General features: G+C 43.6%; 2 protein-coding genes across 2 annotated transcripts; both read right to left on the bottom strand.

The window, feature by feature from the left end:
- Positions 1-129: 129 nt before the first annotated feature.
- Positions 130-16,724, bottom strand: LOC139199756 (centrosomal protein of 164 kDa-like). Its single transcript, XM_070828897.1, has 27 exons — positions 16,574-16,724; positions 16,004-16,087; positions 15,561-15,672; positions 13,755-13,983; positions 13,454-13,618; positions 13,231-13,359; positions 13,030-13,110; positions 12,807-12,911; positions 9,235-9,288; positions 8,987-9,120; positions 8,300-8,833; positions 7,970-8,101; positions 7,500-7,695; positions 5,672-5,740; positions 5,074-5,196; positions 4,723-4,866; positions 4,519-4,602; positions 4,362-4,433; positions 4,026-4,273; positions 3,707-3,880; positions 2,562-2,742; positions 2,344-2,451; positions 1,968-2,070; positions 1,421-1,816; positions 1,250-1,322; positions 1,020-1,139; positions 130-902 (listed from the first exon to the last, which is right to left on the bottom strand). The coding sequence occupies exons 2-27, from the start codon at positions 16,080-16,082 to the stop codon at positions 806-808; spliced, it is 3,942 nt and encodes a 1,313-aa protein (XP_070684998.1). The 5' UTR covers positions 16,083-16,087; positions 16,574-16,724; the 3' UTR covers positions 130-805.
- LOC139200022 (cilia- and flagella-associated protein 251-like) lies at positions 9,644-10,753 on the bottom strand. The gene has a single exon (XM_070829250.1). It carries the CDS (start codon positions 10,751-10,753, stop codon positions 9,644-9,646), a length of 1,110 nt encoding a protein of 369 aa, XP_070685351.1.
- Positions 16,725-17,853: the final 1,129 nt, after the last annotated feature.

Genomic DNA, 17,853 nt, shown 5'->3' on the forward strand with positions numbered 1-17,853 from the left:
TGTTCTGATGGAGATGGAGACTCACCTGGATTTTTGTTCACACCTGCACTTGCACAAACAGCAGACCACACACACACAGCAGCTCTAGCACATAACAGAATCAGTGTGCAAGATATATATATGTATATATGAACATTACGTGAAAGTACATTTATTAAAATATCTTATAGAAAAATACAGTACTTATTTACATACATATATATGCAAAAGACTTTACCTGCACATATGATTAAGTTTACAGTAATTAACAGCTCACTGCTAATGCTGAGTCAACACCTGTGAAATATGGAGAAGTAATTCCGTGGGGGGGGGGGGGGGGGGTTGGCTTTAACTTTACACAACAAAACGTATCACTTATTTAAAGCAGTAGCATAAATACAACTATAACCTGTAATGAAATAAAGCCGCTTGTACAGATTGATACGCCTTTTCCCTTCTGAAATCAAAATAAAGAGCCATTTTTAAAAAATTGGCCTTGTTTAGTAAACATCACGATGAAGTTCTGATGATGAAGTCATCTGTTGCTCACAGCCATATCTTATATTGGAGAATAAAAGTCCTCAGCTCTCTTAGACATGTTGCTCCCTAAAGCCGCCATGTCCTCTGTAGGCAACTCTAGCACAGCAGATTTCCCTGAAAACCTTTGTACTGAAACTTTGAAAAGGCAATGACTCAAAGGGGGCACGGGGCTCTGATGTGGGGCCCTGCTTGTAAACGTCACAACGCTGACTTGTCACAGTAGCTGATATTCCAAAGTCCTCAGCAACAGTCACAGTACAAAGGGAGTGACCTGTGCGTTGTGTCCTCAGTAATGATAGACTCTGATCTGGTTGTTATCATCCAGGCCCAGCTGGACCAGGCCGTTCTTAGTGGAAGGAGCCTGATAGCGAGTGAACAGAGGTCTGGAGGGCAGAGTTAAAGACAGCGGGAGCCAAAGTAAAGACATGTAATGGTGTTCTTTAGACAATAGATGGCAATAATGAGTATGTGATATAAGTAAACATGTGATAGAAGGATACATGTTGCTGTCTTTGTTGCGCATCTCCAGCCACTTCTTGTTGCCGTCAATCAGCCCTTGCAGCCTCCGGCCGTCTACCTCCCTCATCTTCTGCATGGAGTGCGAGCTACGGCCATGTTCACTTAGATACATACAGACACACGGTTTTAGGATCGTTCTCAGTACATATAAGACAAGAGCAGCAATCTGTATGTAAACTAGATTAATAGTTAAAGGTGCACTGCAGGTTACCTAGCAGGAGTGTATAATGAGTAAGCTAAGGTTGTCTTCATAGTGCTGGAGGTGGGGGGGTCCATAGCTGCTCCTGGAGAGGAGAACAAAAGTTCAGCACAGAAATATTCAATAGTTCAGTGACTGGTGCTTCTCTCAATCTGAAGCAAAATGAGGCATCTGTTGGCATACTGGGGAAAATCTGGCTCCACCGGCTGTTGATGAGGTCCTCAGAAGTCCTCAGCCCACTGCTGATGGAGGTGCTGAAGAGAGGGGTGGCCGCGGAGGTGCCTTGGGGCGACCAGTTCCAAGATGGCTCTGGAAGCCTCACTAGGGAAGGTGCGACTACGGTGCTGGGGCCCAGGGTGTGCATCTGGGGCATAAACGGGGCAGAGGTGGAAGCGGCGGAAGTGGGAGCTGGGGTGGCGTGAGGTTGAGATAGAGATACGGGGAAGGCTGAATAGGGTGTAGTGTTCTGCCGCTGGGCCAGTGAACCCAGTGCACTCAGGACATTACTGAGCTGCCCTGATATCTGCTGCAGAGACTCTGCTAACTCGTGGACTTTGTCCGGGACAGTGGGAGGACATCCTGACGGAGGGAGGGAGAAACAGAGAGAAAAAGAGGGGCGCAGCCTCAGCAACAAATATAAAATATATAATATATTAAATATAATAAGCAATATGGGAATAATAACACTGCATGTGTCCGGTTCTTTAGTAAAACTATCAGTATGTATTACGTGTCCCATTTGGTGGTTCCGCTGTGCTGCTGAGGTCAGATTCTGTCACGTCAAAGGTCACCTTCCTTTCTCCCACCAGTCGAGACAGATCCTCAAACAGCGGCTACGTGGAGAGGACAAGACAAAGAGAGGGTAACAACAGCTTGATCACACAAACATATTAGGAGACAAATGCAATACGTTTAAATGCCCGTTCTGTATAGACATGAAGGTTTAAGTGATTTAGCATTTTCATTTAAAGCTAAGAATCATTCAGACTGACAGAATTTATTTGTTATAAGCATTCATTTTCACCACCACCCAAATACGTTCAGCTCTGACTACAGGAGCTACTGTGCTGTAAGACTACAGTTACAGGTGGATGTTTTCTCCTAACCTCTTCAGCTATAGAGCTTTCTAGCTGCTGGAGTTGCTCCTCTTTCCTCCGCAGGAGGATGTTTCCTCTCTGAACCGTCTGCTGCAGCTCCACCACGTTTCTGGCCTCCTGACACAACGAGGAGAAAATAATCAGCACTTGTTTTACATCAGTTCCCGTCTCATCATTCCTCATACCAGTTCTTCTTCAGCATTCGGTGGGTTACACTCCTCCCATACCTGCTGGAGGTTTCTCATCAGCTCCTCAGTCACCCCTCCTTCGCCGTTGGGGTCCTGGGAGGAGCCGGTCTGGGCCGCCAGCAGAGCTGCCTGTCTCTCCATCAGCCGGCTGTTCTCCCTCTCCAGCAAGAGTTTGGTTTTTTGGATAGATGCGCCGTGTGAGGAGATGTAGCGTCGGAACCTGGACCCACGGAGGCACGAGGTCGAGGTTAAATACTCACTAGCGCCGCGCTCTCATGGATTGTTGAATGTTCTGATCAAGAACCAACTATCATCATCATATCTGTATCTTTTGTAAGCCAGTGATGTTAAGTCTGCTATAAACTGTCTGCTGAAAATACTGCCTCAGCCTCACAGTTTAAAACGTAAGAAAAACTAAAAAGTAAGATGCTCAAAATTATGTTTTAAAAATCTGATGTAATGGAAATTCCTGCAGTAATATACATGCTCAAACATATGTTTTTCTGTAAACATATTAAAATATGCTATAATCAGCAAAAATCAGCACATATGACGGAATAGTGATCAGAATGTGCCAAATTTGGGCTTTTATCTAGCTGGCTACACCATACCCCTGTAAAAAACCCAGTTCTCCACCACCACACTTCCTCCCACAGCCTGCCCCCACCTCTGTCTGCACCATCCGGAGCTGAGCACTTTACCTGGAGTCTCCATAGCTGCCCATTGGGTCTCTCTTCCTAGACACTTGCACTAATCTGTCTATATTAAAGAATTACTCAAAACTCACCTTTTAAGCACTGCTTTTACTGTTTGGTTTTAATGTCCTGCTCTTCCTTGTCCCTTCACTGTGTTTCAGGTTCTTTTATCAATTTATTGTGTAAGGTGTTATTACACTCCTATTATATCATTATTATATTATTATATCATTATAATATTGTAGCAGTTCTTAGTAACAGTTTTTTTCATTCTGACAAAAATACAGATTCATTAATTGTGCCAATAATCACATATATGTACTAATATCTAACACTGACGCCTCAGCTATACAGAATTGCTTTAAGCTTTCACTAACAAATAAAAAAAAACTCTGCATTTCTCAGAGGCCTAAAACAGAACTCTGTAAATACCAGACAGAACTGTGCTTTCACAGCTCCGGGCTGTTTTCTTCTTGTCTAACTCCTTACTCATCCATGCTGCTGTGGCTGTCAGGTAACGGGGAGAGTGGTGGGTTGTCCAGATCTTCTACATGTAGCGATGACTCTCCCCTGTCACTCAGCTCTGCTCTCTCTGCCCTCTTTTTGTCCTGCTTAAGTTCTGGTCTGCTGGAGGCGCTCACTTCTTCACCTTGTTCCAGCTCACTGATTGGACAAAACAAGACCCTTTTAAATCCACTGGAAATGATTGTATTCTCCTCAGTAAAAAACATTACAGTATATTTTTACCTTTTAAGAGCATTGTATGCTTTTACTGAAGTGTGTGGGTGTCCACTGTGGGTAACTATACCTGACTCTGCAACTGAACTTGTCACATCTCTCCTGCAACAGTGCCACCTTGCTCTCCATGCGGTCCTTGGCCTCCTTGGCCCTTCTGATCTCTTCCCTGGCTCTGTCTCTCTCCACCCTCAGCCTCTCCCCCTCCTCCTTGGCCTCATTCCTCTCCTCCATCGCCCTCTGGATAAGCTCTCTGGCTTGATGCTTCTCCTCTCTCATCCTCTCAAGCTCCTCCTTCAGCTGCTCTGTCTCTCGGATCAGCTGGACACACACATAAGTAGGGAAACATGTTGATAGACGGACAGGTGGTTTAATATAATCTCTCTTTTCATAAAGTGGGATGTCCCACCTTTTTCTGCCTGGTTGCTTCGCCCTCTTCCTCCCCAAAGTTCTTCCTCCTCCTCCTCCTCAGATCTGCTTCCTGATTAGAGACATAAGACACTTAACTATTTGGTTTAGGTACGTTTATCGATGATTAATAGTGCATACATTATGGGATAGAATACCTTTGTCTGCAGCATGGCCTCGTGGCTCTTCAGCTCTTTGGCTCTGAGCTCAATCTGATCTGCCAGGTCCTGCAGTTCCGACTCCTAGTAGAACAAATAAGACTAAAATTATTACAGAAAAGGCTTCCTTTCTCTCTATTTGGTGAAAGAAAGAGCAATGGCACCACAAGTTAACTGTAAGCGTGTACACCTGTGTGGTCTCACCTTGTGCGAGTTTGTCAGCTGCATCCTTTGCATCTGTGTGTCGAGCTGAAAGCGAAGTTTCTCCATTTGTACAGTATGAGAGGCCTGGAGACGCTCTCTGTCCTCCTGCAGGGTAGAAAGCAAGCGCTGCCTCTGATCATTCTCCTGTAACACAAAAACACACAGCGCTGTGTCAGTTAAACAACTGCTCTTAAACTGTTAAGAACAGTTAAACTGTGGCTTAACAAAAACTGACACTGAGACAAAAGCTATTTGAAACACTCATTAAAATATATTCGTAAATGTCGTACAGGAAGAGTCGGCACGCGTCGGTACGCGTCGGCTTAATGTGAAACCTGAATGCACCCTGACCTCATCTAGGTGTTTCTCTCTCATGTTGTTCATCTCTCTCCGGTGGTCCTCTCGCAGCTGCTCCAGCTTCCTCTCGTGATCATGCTGCACTTCTTCTCGCACCTTCTGGAGAACGTCAGCAAGCTGTAAAGTGAAAGCGACCGTCAGAAAGTTAGATTCCAGTGTAACATTTCATGAAAGCCTTAACTCGCTTTCGGAAAAGACGATGCATGATGATGATCTGTGTGTGTGTGTGTGTGTGTGTGTGTGTACACGCATGTGTGAGGACCAATGAGGCAAATTGTCATTCCTGAGGTCCTGGTTCAGGTTAGGGGTAAGGTATGACTTAAGGTAAGGCTAAGATTAGTGTTAGGCATGAATAGTTATGGTTAGGTTAGGAATAGGCCTAACATATATAGCAGACATTTTGACTTGTCCTAGTAGGAGAAGCGCAGTTGTTGTTGTTGTTTTTCCTACTGTGACAAAGCAAAATGTCCTCTGTGAAAAAAGGCCCATTGAGTTAAGCTGTCTTTTATGAATGATTGCAGTGTCTTAACAAATATAGCTGTTTGCACATGTGTGTGTGTGTGTGTGTGTGTGTGTGTGTTTGTCCTCTAACCTCTTGATGGTACTCTGCCAGTTGCTGTTCAGGTCGGGGACTCGTGAACTCCCTCCTACGCTCTGTGATCTTTATACAGACAAAACAGTGGAAACTCAGAGACGCACGTGTCACCATTTAACATCTAAATTCAGCCAACAAACTTTTGGTCCTCGTGATGTTTACAGTTGTTTCTGGTGTTTCCATAAATGTTTCTACTTAATAATACTTAATATCTCTCTTGCAATAGTGCTACCCTATCATACAAAAGTATAGCAGTAAATGGGTGAAATGGGTGTTTTCATGGAATTGTAATACAAAATATATTGGTAAAATACTTAAAGCACTCAAGAAAACCTAAGAAATTGTCCTCTTTCTGTATATAATAATATATAATATAATAATAACTAACAGGAGAGAAACTAAAAAAGAGCTGTATTGAAGAGGGTGAAAGGCATTAGAACTTGTGTAACACAACCTTCGACCAACCACAAAAATGGCTTCAGGCTGACCTTTCCACTACATATGAAAACTGGTTCATATGCCAACCTGCGAATATGGTGCTAAGTATGTGATCGTTCTATCATTTCTCATTTAATAATATGCTTAAGGACTTTGTGTGTTCTCGGGTAACATAGCAGGTGTTCTCCGTGTCCTTAAATGAACTGAAACATTGTTTGTCACCTCACAGGACCTCCAAATGACCATGTGAGCAAACTGAGGATACACACTACACACACGGAGGCCTGACTGATATATGAACTCTTGTTTTCTTAATTATGTTTGGATTGACAAATAGAAACTATCTATTTGGGCCACAGGTCATGTTGAATGAGCTCATCAGTTATACCGTCCATTATAAAAGGATGCTGTGTCAGATTGTATTCCGATTTTTGGTCAAATAACTGCACAAGAGAGCTTCGTCTTATCACTACTAGATGTCAGAACTGTCGTCAAAATTCCACGACGAGGTGGATGTTGAAAGAGTCATAAGCTGAAGTTGTTCACTGATGAAAGTCAGTAGGAAGTAGTTGAAAGGAGAAGTTAAAGCCTTTAATTGTACATTTTTGCGTGATGTCTTGTCAAAATTGTATGTTTCGTGTAGTTAAAAATGTTTTGGGATTGCATTCAGATAGATTAGCTGTAATGGAATAATGGTATTGTGCTAAAATTATGTTGTTAAAATATATTCTGTGTTGCTAAAATTGTCTTTGAAGACTTGATTGCATTGTTGTGCCGGTGGTACATGTATAAAAGCCCCTCCAGTGTGTAGTTATAGCGAGGGTAGCAATGTCTGTCGGACGTGGCTGTCCCAGTTGTTTGGATTGGTCTGAAGTGTTCAGTGGTCAGAGTCGAACTGACATCTAGCGTGGGTCAAGAAGCTCTATGAATCATTTGTTGTCCGCTCTGGATTGCCTAATAACTGCGGAGCCAATCCCAGCTGACACTGGGCGAGACGCGGGGTTACACCCCGGACTGGTCGCCAGTCAATCACAGGGATGACACATAGAGACAGACAGTGGGGAAGCCACGTAAGCACGGGGAGTGTAAACTCCACACAGAGAGAAACTGCAAACCAGCCAGCAAGAACCTTTGTGCTGTGAGGCAACAGCACTGACCACCCCACCACCAAACTTAGCTGTCAATTGAAATTAAATCATATAGATTTCCAAAATATATCCAAGCTATTTGCTGTCTTTGTTGTTCCTAGTATTTTTATTAAGCTTTAGTTTGGAATGAGATTTCATCACTTCAGCAAAAACAAAAAAAAATTGTAAATTGAAATTTGAATGACTGAATCATGCTGCTGAAATCAATATACAAAGCAGGCCAACATCATCACAGTCACCTCGTGTTTCAGAGAGTTCACTCTCTCCTCCCTCTCCTCCTTCAGTCTCCTCTTCGCCGCTTGCAGCTCCTCTTCACATTCTGCTTTCAGACGTTCGACGTCCTGCTCCTTCTGGGCCTCCAGTCTGTTGCACTCCGTCGCTCGTTCCTCCTCCAAAGTTGTGCGCAACTCCTTCAGCAGGACTTCACTCTCTTCCCTAAGCAAAGGATGCACACAGCAGTGTTATTTGGAGGGTGGTGGGTGATTAAGCGCAAACTGATTTATGTCCAGTTGATTTGCAAGGCTCGTGTTCTGTAAAGCAGGAGTTCTCCTTGCTTTTATTTACAAGTATATATTAAGAAATAAAAAGAAACTTATTAGGTCACCACCCATGTGATCAGACTTCCTGAACAAGACGCTGTCATGGAAAGTCTGTATTGCAGATTTAGCCTCACTTTGAGAACCATTGCTCTAGTTAAAGTGTGACTCACCTGAGTTTGTGTTGCTGCCTCTCTCTCTCTCTCTGAGCAGCCTCTCTGAGTTCCTCCAGCATCCTGTCAGACTCATCATTCAGCCTGGCCTCCTTCTCTTTTCTCTTCGACAGGAGTTGCTGCCGCAGAGCCCTAGAGAGACGTAAAAATGTAGGTGTGTTTGAGTAAATCATGACAACCTTTATGAATGGAAAATTAATCAATCAATTAATCTTTATTTATATAATGTCAATAAAGAGCAGGACAGGCCAAACTCCCCTCGATGCAATATAAAGGGTTTAGTGGGCATCTGTGACAAGGGCCTGTAAAGTTCTGATTCTCTATTCCTACCTCAGTCTTTCTTCGCTCTCCTCCTTCAGCTTCCTCTCCTCCTCCTCCTCTTCTCTCCTCAGCTCCTCCTGGAGGAGGCGCATTCTGTTCTTCTTCTCCTGCATCATGTGCTCCTCCACCTCATGATTAGCGTTCTTCCTCTCCCTATCCTTCTCCACCTTCCTCTCTCGCAGGCTCGTCTCCTCTCTCTCTGCCCCCTTCCTCTCCTCCTCCTCCTCCTCCTCCTCCTCCTCCTCTTCCTCTTTCTCTCTATCTGTCTGGATTCTCCAGCTTAGCTCTTCTTCCAGTGGATTCTCTTGGTTTCGTAAGAGGGTTTCAGTGCTTTCGAGTTGAATGTTGGAGGTATGCACCAGTCGGCCTCTTGAGGTTTCAGGCCTTTGTAGCTCCTGAGTTGTTCCGAGGCCTTCAGTTTTTCGATGCAGTGCGACGCCTTGCTCTGAGTAGGACAGGCTTGAGAGGGAGGGCAAAGGACTGGACTGGTGGAGTCGGTAAACTTTTGGAGCTGGAGGGTTATCTTTGCCAGCGTGCAAATGGCTGAAGGGAGAGAAAGATGTTTTACAACTACGGTTTAGAAAATGCTGGAAATACCCTCAAAGTTACATTGTTCAAGAGATACTTCTCGTAATGGTAATGCAGCTTAGTCTGAGCACAGTAGCTTCCAGGAACAATATCAGAAAAACATCAAACCTCTTGGCAGCCTCTGCCTTCTTTGTCTTTGCCACCTCCACATTCTCCTCTTCCCCTTTTGTCTCCTCTTCATCCTTCTTCAGTGGACTGACGATGCCAGACAGGTCGTTGATGACCAGAACCTTCTCTGACTGCTTTAGCCAGAATCATTCAAAAACAAGTTGACAATTAACAGTTACATGAATGAATGAATGAATGAATGAATGAATGAATGAATGAATGGGTATCGCACTGCATGATCAGAGTACCTTGACATCTATGAAAAATGAAGCATCCTCAATGCTCTTACTGGCTGCAGACTCCTGCAATAGCACACACACACACACGTACACTCAGTGAGAAGTTCTGAATGAATACACACACACATGTACATTTGTACACAAGTAAAATTGCACAAGCAACACTAAACACTGAAGCATGCCGTCTTTTCCAAAGAGGTGTAGAAACACACACAGCAGAAGGCAAAAGCAGAGTGTACAAGCAAACACAACCAAGGCAGACGAGATGACAAGGATGCTATAAAATCAGACCGTCAAGTAACGTGTAATCGAAGCAAGCACACTCTGAAAATGGGTGAGGCGATGGAAATGAGAGTCGTGTGTCCGGTCAAATCAACTGCAAATCTAAAATCAGATAGGTTACCGAAAGCTCTCACTGTCAATGGCAACAGGGATCAGAACTATCCAATCCAGTCCTCAGGGGCATTGGATTTTGGGGGCTACATGCAGGGATCAGGCAGGACTGAGGTCGGGGGCTGGGTAGCGAATGGGAGGCGGAGGTGAACATGCACAGAGTAACACCAAACCCTACCTCTGCAGGAAGGGGGCATTGTTTTGTCACATTCTTCATCATGCCAGCAAGAGTTCTTCTCTTTCGGCCAAGTGTACTGTGGTCAGTCAGGGCAGTCTTCTTGCCTAACTTGGCTGATTGGACTTGAGCCGCTTCAGTCTCAAACATTTCTTCCTTCTCACTCTCTGATGCAGTTTGGGGATTTTCCCCTTCTGATTCACTGTCTACATCAAATCCCTCCATGTCTGTTTCTCCTCCTTCACTCAGGAAACATCTCTCTATCACCTCCTCAGCACTCTCTGTCGCTTTCCTCTGGCTCACGGAGCATCTCCCCAAAGCCACACTGCTCTCACCATCCTCCTCTTTTTCCTTCTCTTGCTCTCTTTTGCTGTTTATCTCTAGCTCATCTTCCTCACTCTTATTCTGCCTTTCTTCATCACCTATGCTTCTCTCAAGCTCGCCTCTCCCTCCATCTTGATTACTTTTGAAGCATCTCTCCACAACTTCATCACTATCTTCCTCAAATTCGTGTTTTTCTTCCTCTTCCTTCACCTCATTTTCCTCCTCCATTAAACTCTCTGCGGCCTCATCATCACTCTCCACACTCTCCTCTCTGCCTTTGGTCTCGTCATGCTGCACACCCCTTTCTTCTTTACTTTTTCTCTCATCTGCCTCCTCATCCTGTGCCTCTCCATCTTCCCGCTCCATCCCACCCTCCTCTGCTTCCCCTCCTCCTTCATCCTCCCTCTTCTCTCTCTGAACAAGCTTGTCTTCCCATATTCCTCCCGCCTCCTCCTCTACCACCTCATTTAACGCCTTTGCTATCTCCTGTCCAGCAGAGTGTACAGGCTCAGGGCTGACAGGACCTGCCCTCTCCTCACTGAAATGGTATTTGCTGTCTCCCAGTGAGGACAGGTGGAGGTGGCGGCCCCTTAAAGAGTCCTTGGCGGAGGGGAACAGGAAGAACAGTCCATCCATCCCAAACAGAGGCACAAAGGAAGGCGTGCAGAGACACAGGGGAGAGAAAGGATGGAGGAGGGCCGGTGAGGGAAGGAGCCAGACTAAAAGATTGTGACCCCCACTGAAAGACTGAGGGGTTGATGATCTTGACACAAATGCATGCAAAACTGACAGATTCCATTTTCCAGGGATACAACACATTAAAATAAAACCATGCATGTGGGCACAGGAAAATACACTAATGTTCTTGATCAGGGTCACACTCATACACAGACACACGCGGGAGCAGATTTAATGAATGGTGAATGTAATTTCCTTGTTTCAGAGCTCCTCCTCCAAAAAAGCCATAATGTGTAGAAGAAATCACTGAATCTACATGTTATTAATAATTAGTTCTGTTAAGAACATTGAGACAATGTGTCACTTTGGAGCAAATTGTAAATTCATTATTAACTTTCACTTGAAGGTAATGAACAAAATGTGCAATATGCATAAATTAGGACTGACTTCTCATAATCTAACGGCAGTGGTGTTGAGTTATACGGGTACATCCCAGCGGAGATAAATAGATAAATTAGAGAGAAATTCTAGGATTCATTGTTTCGATGGTGATGACATATGCTCCTGATACATGGTTTCAGACAGCGAAGCAGTAACAGTGGCAGTAGGACGACAGCAGGACAAAGAAGAAGACGCAGTAACAGCCGTGGCCGTAGGACAGATTCCAGCAGCACAGCAGCTACATAAACATATTCCAGGTCACAGTGCAAAGATGAGAGTTTTAAAGGTCACACATGAGAAAGAGAAGGAATAAGAAATGGTTTAGAATCACAGTTACACGAGGCAACAAAAAACACATCTGAGAATATGTAGAAATGTGTACACAATTAGGACTGCCCCAAACTTTATCAGCTAATATCCCACATAATTAAGTTCTTATCACTGATTAAACAGTGATCAGTGAAAGTTTAACAGGGGACGAGGTTCTTGAGACCCCTTTGAGATTCTGGGTTGCCATCGCTGTGCTTCCTGTCAACTCATGCGATATGCAAATACAGTTGCACTCAAAATGATTCAACCCCCATTGCAAATTAGATGTATTGGCAAAATGTACAAACTTTCATCTGCGTTCAATGAACAGCTCAAACAAGAACTATTGACATAGCTCAACAATGTGACACTTTTCATGACTAATGCGGTTTCAAAATTATTCCAAATTATGGAACCACCTTTTTCAAATCGCACTTTCTATGGGACTCAAGTCAGGTGAATGTGACACCACTCTAGTATCCTCCAGGACTGAAGCCAAGCCTTGGTGGACTTTGAGTTATGTTTGGGATCATTGTCCTGTTGGAAGGTCCAATGGCGCCCCAAGCTTCTGCTTTCACACAGACGGCATGACGTTTCTTCCCAGGATTTTCTGATACTTGACTGAACCCGTCTTGCCCTCCAACAGCTGTAGGTTTCCAGTGCCAGAGGAAGCAAAGCAGCTTCACTGAGCCCCCGCCATGCCTCACTGTAGGCAGGGTGTTCTGAACAGTGTATGCCTCATTCTTCCTCGACCCGAAAAGTTCAAGTTTTGGCCTAGATTAAATGCATCAGGTGTGTTTGAGGCAACACCTGATTTGCAAATGAGTGCTCTTATGAGGGATTCTATTCAGGGGGTTGAATAATTTTAAGACTGCAGTAGTCATTAAAAGTGGCATTTTGTGTTGAATTTGGAGAAACCACCTGTAATATTAGTTGTGTTAAGCTATCGCAAGTGTTCTTGTTTGAGTAGTTCATTGAACACAGCTATAAGTTTGTATGTTTTTCCAATACACCTAACTTGCAATGAGGGTTGAATAATTTTGAGTGCAACTGTATGTTCAATTCAATTCAATTCAATTTTATTTGTATAGCCCAATATCACAACAGAGTGTCTCACAGTGCTTTACAAAGTATGTTCCAGGCAAGTAATGGCTGGTCAAAATACTATAGCAGAATAGAGCACACAGGTGTTGCAAAGAAATGGCAGAGCGACCAAAAAAGACAAAAACAATGCTAGGAGCCTCTCAGTGTGTGTGTTTACCTGCTGGGACGGGTGTTCAGGGCTGTAGTCTCCAGATAGGGCCAGGTCCTGCAGCTCTGGCTCTGTCCTCTCCTCAGCTGGTGCTCCGCCGCTGGCTTCACTGTCCTATCGCGTGTGCACAAACACACACAAAGGAAATTATTTGCATGAAATAGATAAGTATAAGCCCGGGAACAGATGCTCTCATTTTTTCCTTTTATGAGATTTATTTTATCCTGTCTACCTCATACTTTAGGCCTCCTCCAAGAACATCCAAGTCCAGATGAAGGTTCTTCAATAACTGGTCGGAACCACGAGGACTCAGCTGAAAAAGTGACAATGTCTAGTTTAATGAGGACATTAAGTATACAGTTAACAGCTTAAAGGCAGATAAACAAATGACTTTCACCATCTTTCATCGTCGTTGGGTTGTACTGTACTATACCTCGTTTTCTGAGATTTTCTCATCATCATCATCATCATCATCATCATCATCAAAGCCAGGTAGTGAGAGGGACACCTTCTCCTCCTGTCTGCTACCCAAAACACTAGATGCTCCACTGCTCTGTGGGCCCTGACAGAGAACGAACTGAAGCTTAGTAAATATACTTTGAGGGTTTAGAAGAGGGAAGAAATTAAAAGTCTTTTATTCAGCACTAGGATCTTACCCCAATGGATGTCTTTAGAGGCTCCAGTCCCCCAGAGCTGCCATGGAACTGCCGGAGTGCAGGGGCAGAGCCGGCAAGTGGACCTAAGCCAGGGGCATCCAGACCTCTCAGAGGAGCCAGGCTGCCCAGCGGCGAAGATAAGGGTGCCAAGGCTGAACTCAGTGCCTGAAGCAAGATCGTTAAATAACTTTGCTCTCTTAAAGCGCAATAGTAGAGTACAGCATTTCTCCCACACAAAAAAATAAATATGATTAGATTTAACAGAGATTAAAACTGTGGAAAAAACATAACAGCCACTCACTGCAGGAGTTTTAAGTGGCTCCTTCTTCTTTTTCTCTTTCTTCTCCTTCTTTTCTTTCTTCTTCTTGTTGTCTTTCTTCAGCCACGCGCCATGTCCTGCGACAGGGCTGGCCTGAGCGCGCTCGCGCTCCTGGGTAACCAGGCGACGGTAGTGCTCATCACAAGGGTGGTCCCAGGTGGACTGCCCAGAGGAGAAGTTGAAATAGTAGATATCCCCTGTCACATCCTGGCTGCAGGGGAGAAGGACAGGGGAGAAGAAGAGGGTCACTTGAGCACCTCCAAAAAGGCCCAGGAAAAGGGTGGCGAGCTGATGGGTGGATGGGTAGGTGAGAAGTCAGCAGAGGTTGTGTTGTCACCTGAAATTTAACAGTGAGCTAAACAAACTACATCATTCTATAGACTTAGACTTTATTGATCCCCCATAGGGGCAAATTCACATGTCACAGCAACAACAAAGGCAGGGCAAGATAAGCAATAATAGAAAAGAAAGAAAGAAAATAAGCAACAGTAGAAAAATAAGCAATAGTAAATAAATATATATTGTAATGATAAATGCATATTTACACTATGAACATAAATGTACAGTACAGTATGGAGGGATATGTGAAAATCATGAATGAAAAACAGTGCCAATTAGCAACCACGTAGTGACTATGGACTGTTTCTCGGTGTGTTAACATCAGCCAGTGATGCTGCTGTTAAAGAGTGTGATGGCTGATGGGAGGAACGACCTGCGGTAGCGTTCCTTCTTGCAGGGTGGGTGCCTCAGTCTGCTGCTGAAGGAGCTGCTGAGGGCCCCCTATATGACCCTGACTCAAGGATTTGTTACGATATAAAGTATAAAAGCTGTTTACTTTTTAGTTTTCATAGAAATTGTAGTAGTTTTCATAGAACTGAAATGAAATAACTGATCAATTTGCTTGAATTAAACTATACAGAAAAGACATCTAGTTGATTTAGATATAGTCTGTTGCTTTATCAATCCTACACAAACCCTTAGAACTTTATCCTCAATTAATGTCATCTAGCATCTGTCTGATATTGCTGTGTTAGTGGTGAGTCTTAATGTCTGAGGCGTATTTAAACAATTTCACTGCAGCTGTCATCTCCCTAGAGATGTTGCTAGAAACATCTCTAAACGCACAGTAGGGAACAGAGATTATTTTTATACCATCTCTTGCTGATAGTGCTGATAGTAGGCTAAGCTCAACTCGCCTTACTATTGGGTTTGGGCCTGCCACTTAGGCAGAGGATGTCATTTGGTCCTTCATGTAGCCCAGGACACAGTCACATAGAAATTGCATAAAGACTGTGGTCATATGCTGCCCACACCTCCTCCAAACATGGTCTGACTGATTAGATCTCAATGTGCCCTCAATATGTCTTGGGTTCACTCAGACCTGTACGGTCCACTTAGAACTGTCCACTTGTGATGAGATCACAAAAGACGCACGTTGATACCAGGTCTGAACAGGGGTGTTAGGCCCTTATGAGATCAGCATGCCACTTTCACCTTCAGGTTTCAAAAACAGGCCTTCACTCTTGATCAGATAAATATAACTATGTGGGACAGCTTGTAGCTTTGGTGCCACACTAAGGATGACCAAGACTGTTCACAACATTTTTCTAGTTGTTTTCTAGTTCTTTCCACAACCAAAGGCCTCCACACCATTTGAATGTCATTCCTTTATACATCTAGTGCTACAAAACTGCAAGAAATACTCAATATTAAAAAGACCCAGACTGGTTTCTTTGGGTGGCCAAGCTGGATGCTCTCCACTCCCCGAGCCTCACGCCGTTTACTCACCAAGGCTTCCACTCAGGAGGCAGAGGAGCAACGATACCTTCCCTGGCCAGCCACAGGAGGTCCGGCTCACTGTCGGGATCAATGCCGATCTCTCTTGCATACTCTTGGATCTCTGATGAGAGAAAGAGTGGTTAGTTAGATTAGTACCTAACGCAGCATCTAGTAGATTTGACAGCTCTTTAAGGCAAAGCGAAGCGCTCCCCAAAATACAACCTGCCACAGCAGAACTATATAAGAGTTTAGGAGGGGATAAAGGGAATTATGAAATAAAATAAAACTGTAAAGAAAACTACATTGGCACTGCAGATGTTCCATACTACAGCTGTCATCCACTAGTGATCATCAATAATCTGGTGATTATATTTATAGATAATCTAAGCAGACACAGTGAGTCAATCATATACTGCTAATATAGCTGGGTAATAACCCCCATCCCTGTGTACCTTGTTCAGAGGGTATATAGTTCTCATCGTAGTCCTCTTCAAGGATCAGCTGGTCTCCTATGAGAGCAGTCGCTGTCATGGTTACTGTAGAGACACGGGGGGGTTGAATATGGGATGACTGGCAAAAGAAGTGGGACACACATGGTAGTAAACACAGACAACACTACACAAGCTTGCCACTCAGCTCTTTAATGTGCTGTGCAAAATACGTCCTGCTTCCTCAGAAAAAAAACCTGCAGATTTCACCTAGGCATTACTCTCTTAAGCTTAAAGGATTAACTTCTTGAATCCAGATTGTTGTACAAAAATGCGAAGCCGTATCGTAGAGCACATTTATAACGCTGTCATAAACTGTTCTAACCGTTAACATCGCGATAAACAAAGAATTTCTAAATTCAGTAATAAGTGGGGCAGCTGGAGAGGGGTGAGCTAACTTTATTAAATTAGCATCTCGGCGTCATATAGGTATATACAGATAGGCGTCATTTAGTTAGCTACTTAGTGTTAGCTTAGCTTGGCCAGCGACGTAACGTTAGTTGGAGAATAGCTCGTTCGTGATACGTAATTTACCTTCCAAACTTTAAATCGCTTTCTCGTTAGCCTCTGTGGCAATATCGAGTAACTGTGAACTGCTTGATAGGGACATGGCGTGTGTTGAGGGAAGAAAGATGAGAAAGCTACAGCACCAAATACAAAAACAATATCTCCAAGGACGCTTCGTCCGTTTCCTGTTGACGACTGAGCCCGAGGCTGGCTGAGCCAACCACAGGGGCCGTTCAGGCCTCCTCCTCTTCTTCTTCTTTGGGTTCTAAAGGCGGTTGGCAAACCAGCTCACACGTGTATTACCGCCACCTGCTGGACTGGAGTGTAGATTGCAAGATTTTTTTTTAATTATTATTCTATTATTTCTATTATTCTTTTTGTTCTTAAATAATAAATTAGAAAAGTACGCACTTTCCCTGGCGTCTTTCCTAGCAGTTCCCCAATGTAACATTGCTTTTTATCATTTTAATTCTGAGATTCTTTCTTCCTCATACCTATTGCAATCTATTAGTAAGTGCTTGACAGTCTCTGGTTTATTCCAATGCATGCATAATCCAGTAGGGGGCTTGCCTGTTGTGTTTCATATAAACCTGCGTCTTAATCTCAGAAGGGTCATGGCACTTTCTGTACTTACTTACTGTAAAGATGTTAAGTCCCAGTATTCTTGCTAAGGTTTGTGTTTACTGTCCTGTCCAGGATTCCTTGTTAACTCCTGTGGCTTTTGTTAGATTTAAAAATGTCACAGAACCGCCATTGAATCAAAAGGGGCCGTGTAAAAGTTGCACTGCAATGGCAAATTAATTGCTATTTATTTATTCATCTTTTCTTTTCTTTCTTTTTTTAAAAATTTCTTAATGTTGATGCATTAAAAAATAAAGAGATACATCTTGATAAGGTGGAAAGACAGCAATAACTTATGGTGAAATGCCTTTGTGTCCTACTAGATGTTATTCTCCTTTGTTTTCAAGTTGGCTGGGTCTGTGTGTTTTATATGAGGGATAATATACAGCGATGATGTCGGTGTCCTGCATCTCACTGTCAGGGTGCGTTTTGCAGTAATGAGCAGCTCACTGTTCATTGTTCTGCAAATTACACAGATTCGCAATAAAAAACATGAATTACTCAACATAAAATATTAATTCACAAATTATTGTATTGATTTGAGCATGATTGTACTGCTTCCTTCCCTCTTCTTCTTCCTTTTTTATTATTTAAAAATTCGTATTTTTCCCTGCACCTGAAAGCATCTATCTGTGTACATCTTCAGCAATAGACAACATCTAAACACACCTACAACACAAAAATAC

This window comes from Pempheris klunzingeri, chromosome 4 (genome assembly GCF_042242105.1).
Source record: "Pempheris klunzingeri isolate RE-2024b chromosome 4, fPemKlu1.hap1, whole genome shotgun sequence".
Taxonomy (NCBI): Eukaryota; Metazoa; Chordata; class Actinopteri; order Acropomatiformes; family Pempheridae; genus Pempheris; species Pempheris klunzingeri.

Bases quoted from the DNA above. Each gene is read 5' to 3' on its own strand.
- LOC139200022 (XM_070829250.1), bottom strand. From the start codon at position 10,753: ATGGATGGACTGTTCTTCCTGTTCCCCTCCGCCAAGGACTCTTTAAGG.
- LOC139199756 (XM_070828897.1), bottom strand. From the start codon at position 16,082: ATGACAGCGACTGCTCTCATAGGAGACCAGCTGATCCTTGAAGAGGAC. The intron at 13,111-13,230 runs GTATAGTACAGT...TCACTTTTTCAG, and splicing joins AGAAAATCTCAGAAAACGAG to CTGAGTCCTCGTGGTTCCGA. The intron at 4,603-4,722 runs GTGAGACCACAC...TTGTTCTACTAG, and splicing joins AGCTGACAAACTCGCACAAG to GAGTCGGAACTGCAGGACCT.